The sequence below is a fragment of the Gambusia affinis genome, linkage group LG08 (assembly GCF_019740435.1).
Source record: "Gambusia affinis linkage group LG08, SWU_Gaff_1.0, whole genome shotgun sequence".
Classification (NCBI taxonomy): Eukaryota; Metazoa; Chordata; class Actinopteri; order Cyprinodontiformes; family Poeciliidae; genus Gambusia; species Gambusia affinis.
Genome location: NC_057875.1, coordinates 16,267,417 through 16,288,623, shown reverse-complemented (window position 1 = coordinate 16,288,623; position 21,207 = coordinate 16,267,417). Strand labels below are relative to the sequence as shown.

Sequence of the window (21,207 nt, the reverse complement as noted above, 5' to 3'; positions counted from 1 at the left end):
TAATCATTTTCTCACTTGGTGCGCATGTCATGTAGTCGGCCTGTAATACTGAATTTCAGAAGGTCATTAATTCAAATTATGTACAGTTTTACACTTGGTTTTACTTAATCTAATAACTTTAAAGAATTCTGTTTTCAAAAAAGTTTCATTAATACTTATATACTGCAGTAAATTACTTAAAAATTGATAAAGTGCAAGGCTTACGGTATTAGAAGTAATATAAATAGAAATATAAAATTAAATTATTAGATCTCTGTTGCTATAAATATTGTTATATATCTGCCTGATTTTCTGACAAATAACAAGAGTATTAGTTTTTATTATTATTATAACACATTAGTTATAACTATTGCTACTCCATTAACGGCAGGAACAACTTCTCCATTTTCTTTGGAAACGCCTGAGGTCTAATGAAGTTAACAAATTATTAGTTGTAAGAGATTGAGGAGTAAATGATAATGATTTTTACAGTTTTTCTGTTTCATCTGTGTGACTCAAAACAAAAAGATATATGAATGAGGATTACAGACAAATTAAATATCACTCACCGCTGTGCAAAAAGTATTTTTAAAGGTGATGCTGCATATTAATGCAACATTTTAGACTTTAGCATCAGCTAGCCCTGAGGAGAAAGAAATAAAGGAGCATTGATTGGTGGACCAACACAGTGTTCTGTCATTATCGACTGACTCTGCTGTCAGGAAAAAAAATAGACAAGCTATTCACAGTGGAAATGCAAAGAACAATCCAGCCTTCAAAATCTGACAGTCTGAGCTCTTACACAAAGGAATTTCACACAGATCTCACTAATTAACTTACGCATTTTCAGATTCATATTCAGCCACCGTGTTGCAGATCAAAGAGGACATATATTGTATTATCTGTAACAATTAAGCCCTTTTTTTTCCTCTTTTGTTGAAGAAATAACCAAAAACACAAACAGATTCCACAACGTTCAATCAGACTGCAACGGTTTCCATGGCAATATAACACAAACAATAAAAAGAATCAATTTTTTATTGGCACTGAAAGATGACTGCAGACTGTGTCAGCCGTGCGACACATGAAAGGTTTTCCATTATTTTGATAAAGACCAGAAACCCACCAGAAATTGACGAAACAGGAGTTTCTTGCCGACCGGTGAGCACAAGGCTTTGCCTCAATGCAGCCCTGCTGTGAAATCTTCTATTAACTTTTCTTTATCTCACAAATAGATGAAGAAGAAATAAAGTGTGCTGAATAAACTAGTGCAGATTGTCATAATGCCCTGTGAAATTGAGTTGGCAGTGAGGAAAGAAGTCAGACACAATACAAATACACATCTAAATAAAAATAAATTATGTGGATGCGATGTCACTGCTGACTTGGATTTTATAAGCAAAGTTTGGATCCACTTGAATATCTTGCATTTATTTGAACTTTTTTTAATAAATCGCCACTGTGTAAGTGATTTAGTTTAATCCATTATTGATCCCGGACCCAGTATTAGTCATTTTTGGATATACAGTAACTCAGATACCATCTTTCTTATCATATTTTTGACTGATTTAACTTCAGAAGTCTTAAAATGTTAAGTTTTTCTAACATTAAGTTTCATTCAATTAAGTTACATTCATTGTAATTAAACTCAGATTACAAATAATTTGAGTTTCACAGACAACTAAAGAAATCCTAAAATGATAATGATATACTGTAACTTCCATTTTAGCTGATTTTAGTCTTTTCTAACAATTTGAAGTGGAAATGTTATATATAAGAATATAAGAATATGGAAAACTTTATGGATACATTTTTGCAGTCATGAAGTCACACAGGGAAATGCAGTTCTGCCTATTGTTTAAATTACTGTTTTGTTCTGAAGTCTGTCCTGCTGTCCTGTCTTTCACGCTCAACATCCCAGTTTGCAGATTAAGCAGCTCCACAGCTGACTGGAATGTGGAAATGGGTATAGAGGATTTGCTCTGACTCTTAATTCGTAAGCTTGTGTACATAAATACAGATGGATGTTTGGGTAGAAATAGAGCAGTGTAACTGGTACAGTTGACTACCTATGATAACCATATTCAACACATAAAACAATCCAAACTTTTAAGGAAAAATGAGACCAAGAATGGTTCAAACAACTGGAGTATCTCTAGACTTAAGGCATGTTTTTAATTTCTGACATATTTGCATTTACTAAGTTTTTGTGTTTTGAATTCAAGCTGAGTTTTTTGCTAATTAGCTACTTGAGTGTCTTTACAGTTCCATTTATACCCATGATTGTTTGTATTTAGTCTTATTTCTGTCTTAACAGTTTACTCCCTGTTCTCTTCCTACACTACACTTTGATCCTAATAAGTGCTGGGTAAAACACTAAACAAAAACAAATGTCTGGTAATAAATTTTGGTAGACAGTTGAGAAATTAGTGCAGATGGACATGGAGGCATGTTGCCATGGTCTGCAAGATTTTTCTACAGGCGGGTTCAACAGTAGAAAAAAAAAGTAGAAAAACTTTGATTTGCACAAACATACAGAGCTAAAAATGATGTGAATGCTCCCAAATGTTTTTCACAGGTTTGATTAAAATCATTTGGATAACCATCTCAAACACGATGTAACCAAACCTGTACTGATTACCAGTACAGGTTTGGTTACACCTGTATTTCGTTTTCAGCCGAAATTCACTCGGCTGAAAACGAGTGAATTTCAGCCAAGCTTTCACTACAGAATGGTTGTGATTGAACCAGGAGCCTCGATAATTTTGTTCCCTCTCCTGCAGCAAGTTGCTCACACACTGAGTTGCAGACAGTTCTGCAGTCGTGACCAACAAACTGCACATGTTTTTATGCCAAAAATACAAATACAAATGAAACCCAGCAGACATGAAATCTCTGTCCTTCACTAAATATATCTTGCTGTTTCTGGAGTGTAAGACGCATGGACACCGTGTAGTACAAAGATAGCGTATGCTATGCAAGCTGTTCAAAACAGGCTTTCCATCTCTGTACTGATATGTTGCTATGTTACCAGACTGTGATGTGTCTCTTTTCTCAGAACAGAAAGCTCTTCATATTCACAATTTGAGGGGGGTAACGGCGTAGCTAATGGGACCTCGGGTCTCTCAAGAGGCAAATGCTATTCACAACCTGGAAACATTAATGTTCTTCCCAGTAGCACAGAGGGATTCATATAAAAAATGGTTAGACATGTTTAGTTTGCATTTATTAGTGCATTTGAAACAAAAATATTATGCAGGGAATTGAATGGAATAAGTAATAGGATGAATAATATAAACATAAAAAAACTACACAATATACAAAAGACTTATTTAGCTAAAGGTTTTTCTTTTTTCTTTAGTTTGTTTTTTGTCATGCAGGTAACAGTTTTACAGATAATAGATTAGTTTGGATTTTTTTTAACTCAGCTTCTTTGAATTTGATATCCATCATAATTTCCGAAACTGTAGCAGCCAGACAGATATCAACTAGAGTTAATAAATCCTCAGTCAGTCAGTCAGAAGAACACAATATCAGTATACCTCATCAAAATACCTGAAGGATCATGTGATTGTGAGTGTAGATAAAATGGAAGATATTAGAAAGTCTCACGGTGGCAATATTCTCAAATATTGCGATGTCGATGTCAGATGTGATATGTATTCCTATTTTCTGATTTGCTCTTTTTCTCATCAGTGCTTCCATGACTCCTCTACATTTTGAACATCTGGCTAAATATTATACTAGAGTGTACAATCCAAATTTATAACACTTAGAATATGTTAGTCAGCAGTGATTGCACTGATAACAGTCCTTTGCAATATGGACATTTTGTACACACTCATATTTACAGAGTTCATTTGCAACCAGATCTTGAAGGCACAGGAATATAACTCAACTCCTCTAGTTGAGCCTAAGATAAATCCCCGACCCAATAGGAGGAAATTACTTGTTTCCAACTCATACATTTTATTATTTTGCATGTGATTTCTCAAATCCTGGTTTGAGAAATCACTTAAGATAACTTCGAGATCTTAAGTTATTAAGATCTCGAAAGACAAAAGAAAAAACAATCTAGAATCCAGTAGCAGCCTAAAAACAAAAACAACATACATGTGTGAAGCAGTTTTTTTTCTCTCTAGTTCTCAAACAGATTCGTGAATAAAATGAGCTCATCCTTTATTAATGCTGCTCATGAATACAGTCAAGGAGAAAAGGAGGTAAAGTGTGGTTCCATCAGTCTCTGTCTATATTTGAATCTTGGGCAGATGGGACCTTCTTGCGTGCACAGATGCAGCCCATAAACACAACTCATTGTCAAGGATGAAGAGGTTCAAAGATTCTCCTCATTAGAGAATATATACCCATGGATTCCTCAACTGCATTCCTAACTCACATTATTACATTTCTGACCTATTTTGTCCTAACAAGCTTGTCTTTGATCTTGATTTTGGAATGGCCTTCTTGTGAGCTGAGGTGCAATCAAAGCGATAATTATGAAAATAGTTTTCTCTGTCGTCTATAAGTAAAAGTAAATTTATTTTTGGATCATTGCTCCCTCATGGCGTGACTACAGAAAACAACAAAGGAGAATTAAATACTTTTAAAGTTCAATCTAAACAGCTGCCTCTGTTAAATTTGGCAGAAATTTGACATATTGAGTAATTACAGCTTGGAGATATCCGCTACAAGAGGTGCCTCTGTGTTTAGACTGCGCTGATAAATGAGCACTGATGCATATCAGAGGGATAATCAGTACTTTTCTTACAAGAATGTCCTTTGATTCACACCCAGCTGCAGTCAAGGTGTGGAGCTTTTCAAAAGAGTCCCTGCCAATTTCAACAGCGACTAAAATGCCGTTTAATATATCCTAATGTTTAAGTGATTAAAATCAACGTATAACTTCATAGAGTCAAGCAAAGCAAACAACGCCGTGCAGAAAAATTACAATTATTAGTTATTATTAACTACTAGTCAACAGCAACAAGCAATTTCAACATCTGTTGTTTTTTTTATCTCAACTTTGGTTTCTCCAACAAGTCAAAGCCAGTTTTATGTTTACACTTGTCTGGTCCTTTATTTGTACGGTTTCTTGTTTTTCTTCCCTTTCTCAGGCAGAATTGTCTTGGGCTTCTTCATTTTATCTGCCAACATGTATAACCACTGACAGTCAAAATGTTTTCAAATTCCCTCTGCGTTTCCGGGGATGCTTGGCACCAGTGATGTCAGTAACGCGTTAATTTGTAACGCGTTACTGACGTCGGACCACTTTTTTCAGTAACGAGTAATATAACGCGTTGCTATTTCAAATCGAGTAGTCAGACTACAGTTACTTATCAAAATCACTGTGCGTTACTATCTTCTTTTGTTATTTAATCGTATTCCTCTTCTCGTCTTGTCGAGTGACCGACGTCTCTATGCGACAGAAATGTAAACAACGGAGGGAGATGCGCATTTTGTTGGTGGAAAAACTGGAACTATTTTGAGTTTCTGTCGCCAAGTCCGATTATTATAAACGGCTTTGGGCTTCCTTTTTTTTTAAAGTCGCTTGCAGATTTAATGAGCGGCGTGTTGCGCCTTTTTTGGCTCGTTTTTGAACGTGAAGTTACTCATTTGGGTTTGGAAATAAGCAGAGACTCAATAAATCCAAGAATTTGTCCGTCATTAAGGTAGTTTTACTCAGTCTCTCCCTGTCCATCATTTCCCGGATGATCCGTCCCGCTGTGTCTTTGTTAATGTCAAGTTAATATATTACCTCTGAATGACGTCGAGCTTCGCGTGCGCCCAGAAAACTGCAAACATCGAGACTAACGTGAAAACAGCCACTAATGAACGTGTCCGTAAGTTGGCAATAATTATAATGGCAATTTAATGCCACTATAATTATTAATATTAAGATCGTGTCACAAATCTGTGCAGCCATCTGAGCTGTGGAGCTGCAAGCGCCAGACACCAAACGCAGGGCCGTAACGCAGAACCTGAAAGTGGGGGGGTGAGGGGGCTTTACAATCCTTCTTAGAGTTTTCCAGACAACAGTGGACCACACAAATTACTCAGGTTTTTATTTTTTTGGACTGTTTTTTCTACAATCTCCTCTTCAGTTCAACCTTATCAGTGGAGACACATTGTTGATGGTGTCATTATAAAATAGCTCACAATTAAGTTTTGGCAAAGCTCAATGTAATTTTCACAGGAGGCAGAACGTTGTTGTTAACAACTGCTGAAAGTAACTAAAAAGTTACTTTTAGTGTAACTTAGTTACTTTCCAAATCAAGTAGTCAGTAATATAACTAAGTTACTTTTTGAAGGAGTAATCAGTAGTCCGATTAAAGTTACTTTTTCAAAGTAACTATGCCAACACTGCTTGGCACAAGAAAAGTGTAGAATTCATACCAATGTTTCATTAAAAATGAGTCAAAAGTCGTAGAATTCACTCATTCTCATCCTGACATATGTATAGTCAAAGAAGAAAAATGAAAGTTTGAATGTTTTCCAGCACAGTTATGCGCTGACATCCATGACAGTTTTGTCAGTTTCCCACTCTACAGCATACAGGTTTGTACTGACAGGAAGCCAAAGCAGTAAAACATCAGCAGTGACCTAACAGAAGCAGCTATTGCTGCCTGTCAATCTGAAAAGGAGGCGTTTTGTCCAACAGTCACACTATTTGAAATGCTTTCTTGCTAAACTTTAAATATGTATGTGTTGCCATGAGTTGGACTGGCGACCTCATCTGGTTGTACTCCTCATCTCATCCAATGACTGGCGGAGAAAAGCAGCCGCAGTTGTTTACCATGCATGGATAAAGTGAATATGGTCTATGGATGTTGGATGTTGGTCGATCAAAATCCAAAGAAATCCCACAAAATCCCAGACAAAACAACAAAACCTCAATCCAGAAATGCTGCTGTAAAGTTACTACCGAGGTCAAATGTTAAAGGCTAATATCACAAGTCTGAACATCAAATCAGCTTTGCAGTTTTCCTAAATGTAGATGATCTGATATGATCAAGAAATCAAGAACTGTAAACTGTAAGAGTGAGAGCAAAGAGGAAGTAAATAATGCATCTAAAAACAAAGTGGACTGAATTCCTTTATGTCGCTTTGTGTTCCCTCACAGGGAATATCAGACCTCTCTTTTTTCTTGATTTGTCTATGAATAATCTGATGCAAATTTAATTTAGGATTTCAAATTTACTCAAAAACTTCATTATCAAACGATTTTGCAGGCCTCTACAGATGGGTTTGTTTGACAGTGTCCACATTTCTCAGGGACTCTGTGTATCTCTCCTAGTTACCATCTGCTCACATTCACACTCTTTATTTTTCTTCAAACTTAAGATGTTTTCCAACCACGGCTCCACGAAGTTAGATACATTTACCTTACTTGACTTAGTTTGCTTTGAACCTTTTGGGATTTTTCTATCCTACAGTGAAATCTTTAGAGATTACTTTTTCTGCATGTGCTGACCATTTGGCATACACTCAATTGTTTCAATATAAGCAGATATAGATTTCACATGAAGGTTCAGAAAAACCCAAACAATTTTCTAAATGAAATCTAGCAGCTCGCAGACAAATTTAGAGTTGTGTTGCTTATCATGGAAGAACAGTTTTCCCACCACCATTGTGACACAGAATAGACTCAAATTATATGACTTTGAAGATATGATAGTTGTTCAATGTCAAACGTAATAATTTCTCAGGTGCTAAAAATAAACACACAGGACTGAAATTCACCTAAATATTTGTACTCCTCAAATCAAATAAGAAAAATTCTGACATTTTTATAATAAGAACTTATTATGTCATACTTTCTGTGTGACCAAAATTGACAAATCCCACTGAGAATTACAACTTGACACGGGAGATTTCTCGTAATTCATCGACATTTCTGTTAATTAGATCTTTGTCAGGGTTCTGCCTGATGACTCTCATCTTTTAGCTGAACCAGGAAAATGTATCAACACCAACTTTACACAAAACTACAAAAACATTCAATTATGAGTCACATTTTTAGTTTTTGTTTTCTCTTGATTTTTTTTTTTCTTTTTTCATAAATCAAATGAATGAAACTTTATGGTAAATTTCAATCAATCAGACTCACTCAAGAGGCATTATTCTCCGCGTCTGAGGAACCATTAACCCTTTTCTTTTTGGTAAATTAAACTTTTCTCAAATAATGTTGACTCTGTGAATCAAAATAAATTAATGTTTAAAACTGACTACTGGATGAAGCTAACCAGTTTTAGAACAACTTAGCATTTGATTTGCAGCTCATTCAACTGAGCTTCATGCATGAGAGATAACAGATGCGTGCCAGCTATGCAGCTGCACACATCAGGTGACAACACTATCTTCTGTGAAGCATAGTCACCTTCAAAACAGCAAAACATATTGTTCTGTTCCTAAACAGCCTTTAAATGCAATAACTTTCTTGTTTGAACAAAATACATTTGCGAATAGTTTAAGAAGATTATGTATTTTTTGAGTAGACAGACCTTTGTAGGGCCTGCTGATGCTAAGACTGAAACGGATGAAAATAGCGCCTACTTAGTAAAATATCATGACTAAACAATGTAAATTTTGTTGGAGGTGATGACTGAAGCAGGTAAGTAACAAGTACTGGAAAAAAGAAAAGAAGAAAGGTTGAGGGTCAAAGTCATCCCCTGAGTATTTGCAAATGGGTTGAACACGCTTATCAATGTTTTGGTGCGGACCATCCCTCTTCATGTCCTCTGGCACTTTGCTTCCATGAGCCTCCCAGAAAAGAAAGATGTTGATCCTCCCTTACTTTAATTCCCCAGGTGAACCGTGCTGCTGGAGGAAATAGAAAGAACTTCTAGTCAAGTGCAGTAAGCATCTTCTCCTGACAGCAAAACACCATGAAAGTCTCAACGTGAGATGCAAGTGAAGCATTTTATAGTAATGTGAAGTTATATAACATCACTGGGACTTTAAAATTAAGACAAATCTTTTATCTTTCAGATACCGGTATGACATTTAAAAAGAAATCTGGAGATTTCTGGACAATTCTCAGGATTATTATTTATTTAGATATAGTAAATATATCTAAGTAGTCAAACATATAATTAAACTGAAGAAACAGGTTTAACAGCCTAGTTCAAGATTCAGTATCTAATTTAAACCTAAGATGGGAGGAAAAAAAGGAACAGGAGCTGAAACTGAGAGCTGGCATCAGCCTTGATGTGTCAGCTTTCAGCACCAGAATTTTTATAGCAGAACTAAGAAAGATTACCTTACCTTGGTTCAACGTTGTTCAGTCACCAAAGGCAGGCCTTGCTGAGTTTAGCCAGCTGGGATTAACAGCAAACTCTTGCATATTTTCTCTCTTTTTCTTCGCTTACATCATTCATCTTATCAAATAGTCATTTTTCCAATTTTATTCGGCAGTTGTTGTGCCCAATAATCTTAAAATACATTTTCTGCCTGTGTCTACAACACTAAATAAATGGTGTTGTGTATTTTTTTTTTTTCATAGCAAAGTGTCTCTTCTCCCAGCATGACGATGTTCTTAAAAATAACAAAGCAAAATAACTGGAAGTAATTTCGTCGCTGCTCCTTGCATGCTCACAGTTTTGTCTCCGCAGCACACCACCCTGCACTCTCTGTGGTGCTTGTTGTGGGGAAAGTTGTGCTTCAACCTTGAACTACCTGGGAATCCTCCCCACTGTGCCTCATCTGTTGTCTCTCTCAGTACAAACAATCCTTTCAGCTCGAGCGGCACACTGAGCGCTGTCCCTCTATCCAAACACTCCTCTGAGACATTAACCACGGTTGCCTGCTGCTCACTCAATCTGGTTGATGCAGAGAGTTTTAAAGCGAAGCTCCTCTGCTTGTGTGTGAACTCCATCTATCGGCGCCTCCCTCCCCATTTTCTCTGTCATTCACCACCGCTGCCTCCTACTGCTTCACGTCTTACAGGTGTCTTTCAAGCACCAGCCTTTCAGGGAGAAACGGTTTGCTTTCAGTGAAATTTTTTTCTGAGTCTTCAACTTTCGAGGGAGTAGCAGCTTCAGCTCTTTGTGCTGTCTAAAACTTTTAAATAACGGCTGTCTTTATTCCACTGACGACATCGAAATGCGCTTTGTCTTTCTGTATAAATCCTCTTTTCCCTCTGAGTCCACCTCTGCTAAAGATAATTTGTCTTCATTTTGTTGTGTGGCACTAAATGTTTTAAAAATCATACACAAACCAAGGCTGCTTCAAGAGAGCTGTGCCATTTTTGTGATTATTTAATTTCATTTAACATTTTCTGAAAACTTTATATCGCACCATAACCCCATTTAGTTTGGATACCGCTTGAGTTTGAAACAGCTGATTCTTATGAATGAATGAATGAATGAATGAATGAATGAATGAATGAATGAATGAATGAATGAATGAATGAATGAATGAATGAATGATGCTGGGAGATAAAACCATATTTTCTTACAGATGACCTAAGTGGAAAGTAGAAATTTCTTTTTAAACCTGCTATCAAAGTTGATGCAAAACATTCCCCCGGGATGTATAAAATGATGCATTATTAATACAAAACATCACACGGCACGCAGCTCAATTTCTCACCCTGCTGTTTTTGTGTTGGAAATGGAGCAAAATTACTAAGGTACCAAACATGGAAGATATCAGGAAAATAACAAAACTACAGGTCTGTCCAAAAGACATCATTAAAGAAATCTATTTGATGAATATCTCTGATGTGAAGAGCAGATTTCTTCACCAGTAAACAACAGATAAATAAAGAGATAACAGGCTTCATCAACTTGCTTTTTTTTTTTAGCAAGATGTAAAGGAGAGAGACAATTGTCTCCTTTAAATGTCCTTTAGTACAGTCTAAGTACACGCGTCCTGCTAGGTTAGGATTTCAGCGGCAATATATCAGGTAGAGGTTGCCAATCAAATGTACTTTATTGATACATACAAAGTAGGAGTTTGCTTTTCTAGAGGTGTCTGTCCAGGGTTGTCTGCGAAAACAATCCAAGGCGATGAGAGAACAGAAATGACCTTGAAGGAGCAACTGCTGGTGCTTTTCAAATTTAGAAAAGTCCAGCAGTTTATAGTGAGAAACGTTTAAGACAAATGCCAATATTCTCATGAGTGGAAGTCCAAGGCAAATCTTAAATTCAAGTTCAGCTTACTTTATTTGTACCCACTGGGGGATTTGGTCTGCAGTTGTGAGCCATCAAGCCTCACATACACACCCAACACAACAAATAAATAGCATATTCTCCAAAAAATGGAAGCAAAAGTTGGTGATAAAAGTTTTAGCAAGATGTAAGACCTAAAGCTATATTTTGTTCATCTCAGCGAAGACGGATGGAGCTTTTGTCCAGACTGAAGAAACTGAAATGTAGAAAATAAGGGCAGTAGATCGTCCAGGGAAACTGAAACAGCTAACCGCTGTAACTATCTGCTGTATGGGGCTGCTGGGTTCACGTCTGTCTCACCAGTGTGTCTGCTTGAATGCTTTTATTACTTGATTGAGTGACAAAAGCCAAAACTAAATACCAAAACTTGTTTCATCAAAAGCATGATAAAGGGAAATCTGAAGGTTTACTTCTCTGGAGGTAAGAAGTACATGACCCTTTTTGACACAACAAGACTGACCTTGAATGAAGGTAGCCTGCTATATGTGAGTCTTTTGTATTAATATTGTAGTTTTCAGTAATGGGATTAATCAATCTATGTAACAAAATGATCAAGAACAGAGCCATGGCTCTCATTGTCCTAAGAAGAGCATGCAATGCTCCTATAAAAATATGAATAAAAATCAAGAGCTTCATCTGCCAACCTCCTTTAGCATGTTTAGACTGGGACAATTAAGAAAAGACTGAACAAGTTGTTTTTGGAAAGGTTGCATAAAGAAAGCTTCTCTTCTCTAAAATGAAGATGGCCGAATGGTGTAAGTCTGCAAAGTTACATCTGAATTAATAACAAGCCTTCTGGAAGAATATCTTCTGGACAAATTAAACTAAAGTGGAGATGTTTGGCTCGACCGCACATCCAAACCATGGTTGACCAATCCAGCAGCTACGTGGGACATTCAGAAAACTTAAACCTCCCCTAAGTATACGGCAGAAATCAAAAGTCGTTTACTACTTGTTAAAATTATAAGTTATTTTCACCAAACTTAGTTTCTGCTTTTCTGTTTTCAGCATCTCCAAAAACTTAAATCTTTGTCTTGTCACAAAACGAAATGAGGTAGAATTCCTTTTCTAATTCAAACAATTTTCCTTTGATTCTGAAATTGTCACTGATAATACACTTTTCAAATACATTCATCATCTACTAGATTAGTACTTCTAACTTGGGTAATATACTTTAATCGAACACACGCTATTAATATTTAAGAATGTATTAAAAAAATCAGCCATAAGAAGTTCTCAAAATTCCAGGCTGTGATCAACTCCAGATGCAGCTTTACTCTCTGAGAAACCCCTGACCTCCGACCTCTGGTCAGGGGAAGATGTTGTTTATGGCCTACTTAATTTAAAGCCTTTCAAGAGAATAGTGTTTTGGTTAAACTCCTCCAGGAGAATGTTTATCTCTTGCCTCCTGGCTGTCTCCTGGCTGTCTCCTGGCTTACATCTGTTTAGCATTTGTCCAAGTAAGAATGTTCATTCTACCTAAATGCACATGGCTTGAGATTAACTATATTAAACACTCAAAATAGTCATATTTCCTTAACAACACCCCTACCTGTTTACCTGTAAGCAAACAGATGGTGTGATTTCATTTATCTATATTACCAAACCATCATCTGACAAAGTAATTCTTGTCTGTTTTCTGTAAACAAATAGATTTAATTCAACTTCACTTAGCAGAACCAGCTAAAGGAAAAACATAACTAAACAAAAACTGAAAATAAATTACTCTGAAGAATTGTTTCTTATCATAGTCCAGTGAACAATATCATGATCTTTTGCTTTTGTGAGCACCGATGCGCTGCTTGTTCTTGAGAGGACATTACTGAGCTCATTCTTGCACAAAGAGCAGTATTTCTCAAAAGCATGCTAATTGGTTAATTTGCATAAATTGAGATAAAAACATTTAGCGAGACAAGATATTGTGGAATTAAAGTTATGGTTTAGTGAAACGTATCTTTCAATCAGTCTGTTAATGCAAGCTTTAGATCAAGCGTATTATTTAATTGTTTTATGGTTCCATTTACTCATCATCAAAGACGGAAAATGAAATCAGGTAGTTGATCCGAACTAATGAGAAAGTAGTCAATTTTGAACCTCACAAATGCTTCTGCTGGTGTCACCACTTTAAACATTTATTAAATGAGTCAGACTTGACAAGAGACCAAATTTATTGTTTTGGGTTATATAAAGCAAACAGTAAAAACAAAACAAAAAAGTTGTTTAACTTCACATGTATTATGGAGGTTTGTGTAAACTCACTATGGAAATGTTGAAGGTAAGTAGATATAATAATGCAGTGAAAAAGGCAACTTAGCAACTTTTTGTCCTCAACCAATCTGACTGAGCAGCACTTTCCAGTAGGTTTGTGGAAACTTGTTATTCCTCTGCTGACATCAAGAAACTACATCAAGGACGCAAAAACTTGTTTTATTCAAAGTTGTCGGTTCAGAGTGAAGGGAGACTTTTTTCCTGGCATTGGCCTTATCTCACTTAATGCTGACCACATTCATCCCATGTAGCTTTAATAATGCACGCCTCTGTTTTCTCAGGGGCCTGATGGGTCCAGACTGATAACTAACTCTGTTCTGATTTGACAGTTTTTTCACAGTTCTTTGGGTTACATGCAGCAAAGCAGCAGTTATTTATTTCGACACTTATTATTCTTGGTTACAACAAATATTTGTGCCATTTCATTTGTTTATTTTAACTATGGGTTATCTTTGCCTGTCTTTATTTTTAGATATTCTCTCCTCTCCTCATATCTTTTTTTCTTATTGTCCTCGCTCTTTTTTGTCTGCTGTGCAATGGCACCACCTGGCGGTAGGGATTGCTTCACCTTGTTTCAGAATATGTTTGCGCACCTGAAAAACTGCTGCTTTTTAATATGTACAAACAAATGTCTGATCGAAAGCAAATAGCTGCAACCAATGAAAAGGATTATAATATTTATTCAACAAAGTTGAAACATAATAAAGCCTGTGTGGTGCACAAAGCCTGCGGTCCTCTGTTGATCTTCTGTCAGTATCTTCATGTTGGCTTGACTTCAGCACTGGAAACTAAGAACCCCTTGCTCTTCTTTTCATGAGTTTTTATACCCCCCCGCCACCCCATGATTGTGTATGTGGCGATGGTCTACATGACTTCTTGAACGTTAAGATGGCTTTGTGGAAAAGCACCCAACCTTTTCACATTGGTCAACGCCTTGTTCACTTCTCCTTCTTTATTTGTTTAGGCGCTGACCATCTGTTTCCACTTCATCATTCTGGTTTGAAGTGCCAGTGGAACTGGGACAAATACCCGGTTCTTTTTATGGAGTTCCCTGTCTTCCCGCTCAGCTCAGACCCTTTTCTGACTCTGACTTCTGTTCTAATTATAACACAGTCTGGGAGTTACATGTCCCTATAGAGCACACAATGTATGATTAATCCAGTTACAATTATATTTATGCTGTATGATCATCATAAAACATTAACCATGATTACCTTCTAATTTTATTCTTCAACATACGTCTTTAAAAAATTATTTGTTAAATTTTATTATCAACTTTCAATTCAATTCATCCCTTGATTCACATTTCATTACATCAAACTCGTTGCATAATCATCAATAAATCAAAATTCATGATTACTTATTTTATAATTATCCGTAAATCAAAATACAACATTACTTATGTCTCCCAGGCTTTAATGATCTGTTTTCTGTTTTAACCTGAAAAGATCTCACCTATTAATGCCAGTTTTCGCAACAGTATTTGATCCTCTGTGAGTTCTTTCAGCAAGAGCAAACATTATATTATCTTCAAGTGTTGTATGAAAGAAACCTGCCTGTAAAAACGTCAAAATTCTGAAAAAAATTTCAGAATTCTAAGATTATCGTCTCAATTCCTTTTTTAGTAGCCCTAATTCCCTTCTGTGGTGACTGACTGGTTGTGACCAATGTGACCGGTTTGTTTGTTTTTCTTTTGCACCTGGAAGATTAACAGGATCAAAATCTCCCTACCTCACATCAGCCATAAATCCGCAGCTGGTAATGCTGTGCAGAGCTCCTCAAGAAAGCTCTAACAAGACAATTGCAAGAAAGTACTTTTTGTTGATTTATTTTTTTCATTAGAAATTACATGATTATTGTGGCCATCTTGGTACCTAATGGAAGAATAAGTGGCATCACAACAATCAACCACTGCCTATAATAGCATTTTTATTACTTTATTACTGTATTTCTTCCAGACAGAAGACAGCTACTTGTAAAATTAAAAAAGATTTAAAAAAAATAAAAAATAAATAAATAAAAAAAAGTCAACAAATATGCCACTCGCAAAATGGCGGACAGAAACCCTTCACTTTTGACAGGAACCTTACTGAGCGGAACGAAAGTTTCATATCTTGCTTTCTGGGGGCTGCTGGAACGGCTGCTCAAGAAAGAGAAACATTTGACTCTTAGCTATGTGGCTTTTTCCATCAACAACGCCTTGGTGTGGATTTCTATCGGCACCTAAATGTTACCGACGTGTTAAAGGATTTTTAAAGCCTTATGCACAAACAAGCAGCCGGAGACGCGCCTCAGAAACCTGTCTTTCATACGAGGACATCAGAAGTTTTATATCAGAGAACACGGAGGTAGTCGCGGGAGGGAGCCTGACGCCTGAGATAAAGCTGAGATTGTTTACTCCCAACTGCAGGTTCTGGAGAGAACGACCAGAACTCTGGCCTTTCAGCGACCCGTACTGGGCAATTTATTGGCCAGGAGGACAGGCGCTGTCAAGGTCCTGCACAATCCTCACTATAAATAAAGTTTGTTGGGCTTGACAACTCACTAATTAACATTCCTATTGCTGGCATGCTCTGGTAGGTACATCCTGGACAACCCTGATGTTTGTCGGGATGGATCCGTGCTGGATCTGGGGAGCGGCTGTGGAGCCTCATCCATCGCTGCTAAACTCTGTGGTGCTGTTCATGTGGTGGCCAATGATATCGACCCCGGTATGCTGCCTCGATTATTCTTAATTGCCTCTAATCGTAAATTTTATTTCAGTAATTCAGATATGAATATTAATATTGCCGAGGACCCCTCGGAAAAATTATATAACTACACGTGTATATAAAATCAAAATCAACTCATTCTTGAAAATCATGTAACAATCATAATATTGCCATGCCCATTGTCATTTTAGAGTTATTTACCCAACTATTATGATTGAGGCATTTTTGGTAAGATCATAAAAAGTTTGAAAATGTAAACATTTTTAGCCCCATGCTATCAAACTTAGACTGCCCTGTGGTTTAAAAAATAGATTTAAACATCAAAGTTACTGTTCAGTGTCTGCAACCTGCTGCTTTATAGCGAGTTCATCAAAAGAGAGAGTTGTGTTCAAGGGCATTACAGCAGAGAAAGCAGGAATATTTATTTTAAGAAGTTTCCAGATTGTTGGCGACTCACTCGCCTCCAGCTCACGTTCATTAATGCTGGAGACTCCAGAAGAGCCAGTGAGTTAAAATCAACCAAAGTTTAATACAAGTACAATATATATCTTGGAAATCCACCAAAGTTGCCTCATGGAAAGTCCAGTGAGATCTGAAGTCTCATTTTACATAAGAGCATAAGAGCAACTCCCTCTTTGTCGCTCCCGGCCCAGATTAACTCTGCCTCTTACTAAACATTGCAGCCATTCCTCCCTCCAGCCACACTTTCAGCCATCTATCCACCATCATCCGTTGTTTTTCTAACATCCATGGCTGCATAATCCAGTTATCTGTCTGTAGGACATCTGTCTGGTTTTTCCTACTCAATACTTTTATCATCCTCCAGGCTTCAGTCCAACCACCCATCTATCTATCTCCCTATTGTTTTTCTTTGTTGTTGTTTGTATTCTGTTTTTTTCAAATGTATATTTAACATTTTTCTCCACTGCCAACCTTCAGGAAACCAATGTTTCTGTTTTTCTGTGATTTTTTTCTAAGATTTGGTATTGGGCTGACATGTGAGAAAGATTCCCTCGTCTTCTCATTTCGTTAATGAGAAGACGCTCTTGGTCACTTAATTTTAGTAAAGTTTCAAGGAATTGTTGTGACCAACAGGGGAAGATGGCATCAAGAGTTTAACAATATTCAGTTTTGCTGCTGCGTTTTTAAAATTTTACAGTTTAATTTAAAAACCGCAGACATTATCCATTAGTTATGGAACGTGACAATATTTTCATGTGGCATGGCTAAGCTTACCTGTTTCTGTTTCAGTTGCAGCTGTTGTGACCAAGTTGAATTGTGAACTGAACAAAGTGGAGCCACCAGATTGCGTGACAGACGACATAATTGGTTCGGATCGGGCCGGCTTTGACTTGATCCTCCTGGGCGACATGTTCTATGACGAAACGCTCTCGGACGGCCTTCATAAATGGCTGGACCGCTGCATCAAAAGCCATGGCTCCAAAGTCCTAATTGGGGATCCTGGGAGAGCCCATTTTGAGGGACATGACATCCGGAAGCTCCTGCATCATGTAGCCCAGTTTGAGTTGCCTGAGAGTGTTAGGCAGGAGAACTACGGCCTCACATCCAGCCATGTTTGGTGCTATCATAGCAAGCTCTGAGTGTCGAAACGGTTTCTGTTTGACTGAAAAACTTATTTATTTGACACTCATTTGGATACCTCTACATTTTTGCAACGGTGTGTCACAAATGTGAGGAAAAGGGGAATCAAGATGTTTACAAAAGATCTTGTAAACATCTGCAAACTGGAAACAACTCTGAAATGTTCATGCTAAATGGTAAAATAGCCTGCACTTGTATAGCACTTTATCTAGTCCAGAGGATCCCAAAGCACTTCACACACATTTTCACACACTGATGGTGGCAAGGTCTGTTTGGTCTGACAGAACCACCACTGGGCCCTCTGATCACCACCAGGGGACAATGTGGGTGAAGTGTCTTGCCCAAGGACACAACGACAGAAGTGGACGGAGCAGGACTCGGACAGGCAACTCACTTATTGCAAGACGAGCTCCTACCAACTTTGTGTTGGGACATAATTATGCATGTCAGGTTCAAACAACCTAAAACATTTTAACACCACGCAAAAAGGAGAAAGACAAGAGAGTTTTAGCTTTACTTGCTGCAAGGAGAACGGACAGGAGCCTGCCTCAGTTACAATCTCCCACTCGCTCTGAAGCACGTTCTTCCATACCCTCTCTTTTTATTTTCTTAGGGGCAGTCCCTAGTTACATAGCTTATTTGGTTAGCTTGAGTTAATCACATAGCATTGTTATTTCTTCTGTTATCTTGAGCTAATTATGTAGCGTTGCTACTTCTTCTGTTCTTTTTAATTGAATCACAGGCGTGTCGCACCTACAGGCTGACGTAGTGCAGAGTGCTGCTCCTGTTTGCTTCCTTCTGTAGCTACAATGCAGAAACTAATGAAATCACATAACAATGTGATTTTGTTGTGCAATGTTGTTGCACAACAAAACAGCTTCACACAACACAGCAAATATAAGATAACACATACTAAATATTTCTAACAATGCAGTTCAAGTCACATCGACACCTGGACTTGTTTTTGTTACCACATATCTGGAACAAAGTTTCAGAAAACTGCAAAACAGATGAAACTTCCAAAATCAAGGCTAAAACCCCTCTTTTTTTAGAGCAACCTTAATGTGTCCTTTCCTCTTTTTATTTTATTTTGATAGAAACTGTGGAGTACTCACTTTTAACCCAGAAAAGGAATTAGAACAAACTTGGAATCCAGAGACTGTTAGTCACTCTTTAGCTTATTTTTTAGAAACTGTAGAGTACTCAGCATTTAGACCAATATTATACATCTTAGATTAATTTTTAGGTTATTATGCAGAGAGACTCTTATTATTGCAACTCAGAAAAGGAATTAGAACAAACTTAGAATCCAAAAAAAAAATAAAAAATTCTTCCAGAACAGGAACAATTAGTTTTTATTTTTACTTAAAAACTGCGGAGAACTCCAGAGAATACTTATACTTACTATGGAGGAAATACACAAGACTCGGAATTCCTTCTGCTCATAGTCAAATGGGAAGAGATTTTAATGCACATCTGTGGAACCAAAACCTCACATTCACATCGTTACAGAAATCCAAAATCTCTTGTCTTGAGCTCTGGCCCGGTTCCTTTGCTGGTGAGCAGGGGAAGGAATGGTTGCCAGAACTTTCTGCACAACAGCTTAAACTAACAACTTTCCTCTCTTTAGTGATTCTTATTCCACATCTCTCCAAATCTGAATTCCTTCCTGACTTCTAGGTCAGATTGACCCAGTCCATTTGACACAATACATTTCTTTTAGGTAAAAAAAAAAAAAAAAAAGTACACTACATTTTACAGTAAGTATCTGTACTTTCTACTTACTACATTTCTACAAAACCGTCCCGTTACTCGTTACATCCAAGTCGCATTGCGCTTTTTTTCCCATTAAAATATGAAGTTCAGGGACTTAACAAGGCGCTGTAAATCCAAGCAATAACGTGACCTACTAATTACTGTCGTCACCCATCGCCTCCTCCTTTCAGTCGCACGCGTCATTGCTTTAAGAAAAAAAAAAAAAGAAATAATTAATACAATGTTGCAGGGAAATATGTTTAATCTGAATAGTTAAATGAAGTTTAGATGACACCCCCAGGCCCTCATTGACTGAGCTTTATCCAAAAGGATTGGTCTGTAGGATACTTATGTTTATAAGAAGATACCTCTTTGCTGTGTCTTTGTATGCAAGGAATCCCATGCACTCTTGTGAGAAAGTGCAGCTGCTGAGAGGAGTACAGGAAAGCTATGTGTGAGAGAGATGGGGGATGGGAATGGGTCTGAAAAATGAGCCGGTATTTAGACAAACTGCTCTGAAAATTTGTATCTGAAACAGCCTTCACCCTATCAGGTCGGGACACATGTTGCATTCCACAGGTTTCCCTCCTGAGTGGGTGGATGGTAACTCGACTGAAGCGAGGAAGCTTGCAGGAAAATAGGAAACGGTCAGCAGATGGTCACTGGCAAAGTTAAAGGCTCTTGTGGAACAATTGTGCTGACTGGATGGAGAAACTAAGATCATGTTTCTCTATGCAGCAAAGAGGAGTTTTCACAAACCAGAGATGAATTTGCCCAAGAAATATTCAATGAAATAAGCATGACATCAAGAACTGACCAATGAAGCACATCTGTAGGAGAAGAAATAATAAAAGAAGTGGAAAGGAAGGAAGAATAGTTGTTTCCTTGAAGCAAACATGATCAGAGGCAAAGAACGCTGCAGATGTAGAAAGAAATCTGGGACAACGGGCAGACTGCAGGCTGCCTTCCAAAGGGAGTCAACATGTGCGCCTTCAGATTGGGTATCTCTCATCAACCATAACTATAGTTACCTATTCTCAAGGCTATTTTTATTGCGTGCCTGAACACTTTATATCTCAAGTGTTGAAACAGGCAACACTTGGGTGAATGCATTACATTGGTAATAATACATTCATACATTTGATATCATCTTCCAAGGTCATTGTCAAAATCACATTGTTTAACATGCAATCATTAGCTTCTCTGATTTTGCTAAGAAATCATTGACTTTAATTATAACCATTATATTTACATTTTCATTTAATACAGGCATATTTCTGTAAAAGAAAATTGCAATTACATATTTTAAGAATATAATTCTAACATGTATGAGCATAACACACAAACTGTATTCAGAAAGAACCCAGACTGGAATTTGAACCCAAGAAAACAGCTTGCAAAAGATTCACTTCCTGTCCATACATGACAGCAGAAAAATCATGGTGATAAGTTATTCACGTCACCTGAGTGGACATAATGTTATAGTGCAGGGGCGCCCAAAGTCGGTCCTCAAGGGCGGGCCTCCTGCATGTTCTTACTTTTCTCCCTGATGGTAGTAAAAACCTCTTCAGCATGTTCTTCAATGTTGTCCTTAGGCCTCTAATGAACCGTCATTGGATCCAGGTGCGTTAAACCAGAGCACCCCTGTTATAGTGGACTCTTGTCACATTAATCCTACAGCTCTGGATTAATTTGTTTGATTCGTTGCTTGTTTGTTTTTT

General features: G+C 37.3%; 1 protein-coding gene across 1 annotated transcript; it reads left to right on the top strand.

The window, feature by feature from the left end:
* Window positions 1-15,540: 15,540 nt before the first annotated feature.
* etfbkmt (electron transfer flavoprotein subunit beta lysine methyltransferase) lies at window positions 15,541-21,206 on the top strand. Its single transcript, XM_044123683.1, has 3 exons — window positions 15,541-15,912; window positions 15,999-16,129; window positions 17,381-21,206. The coding sequence occupies exons 1-3, from the start codon at window positions 15,593-15,595 to the stop codon at window positions 17,728-17,730; spliced, it is 801 nt and encodes a 266-aa protein (XP_043979618.1). The 5' UTR covers window positions 15,541-15,592; the 3' UTR covers window positions 17,731-21,206.
* The last annotated feature ends 1 nt before the right edge of the window (window position 21,207 follows it).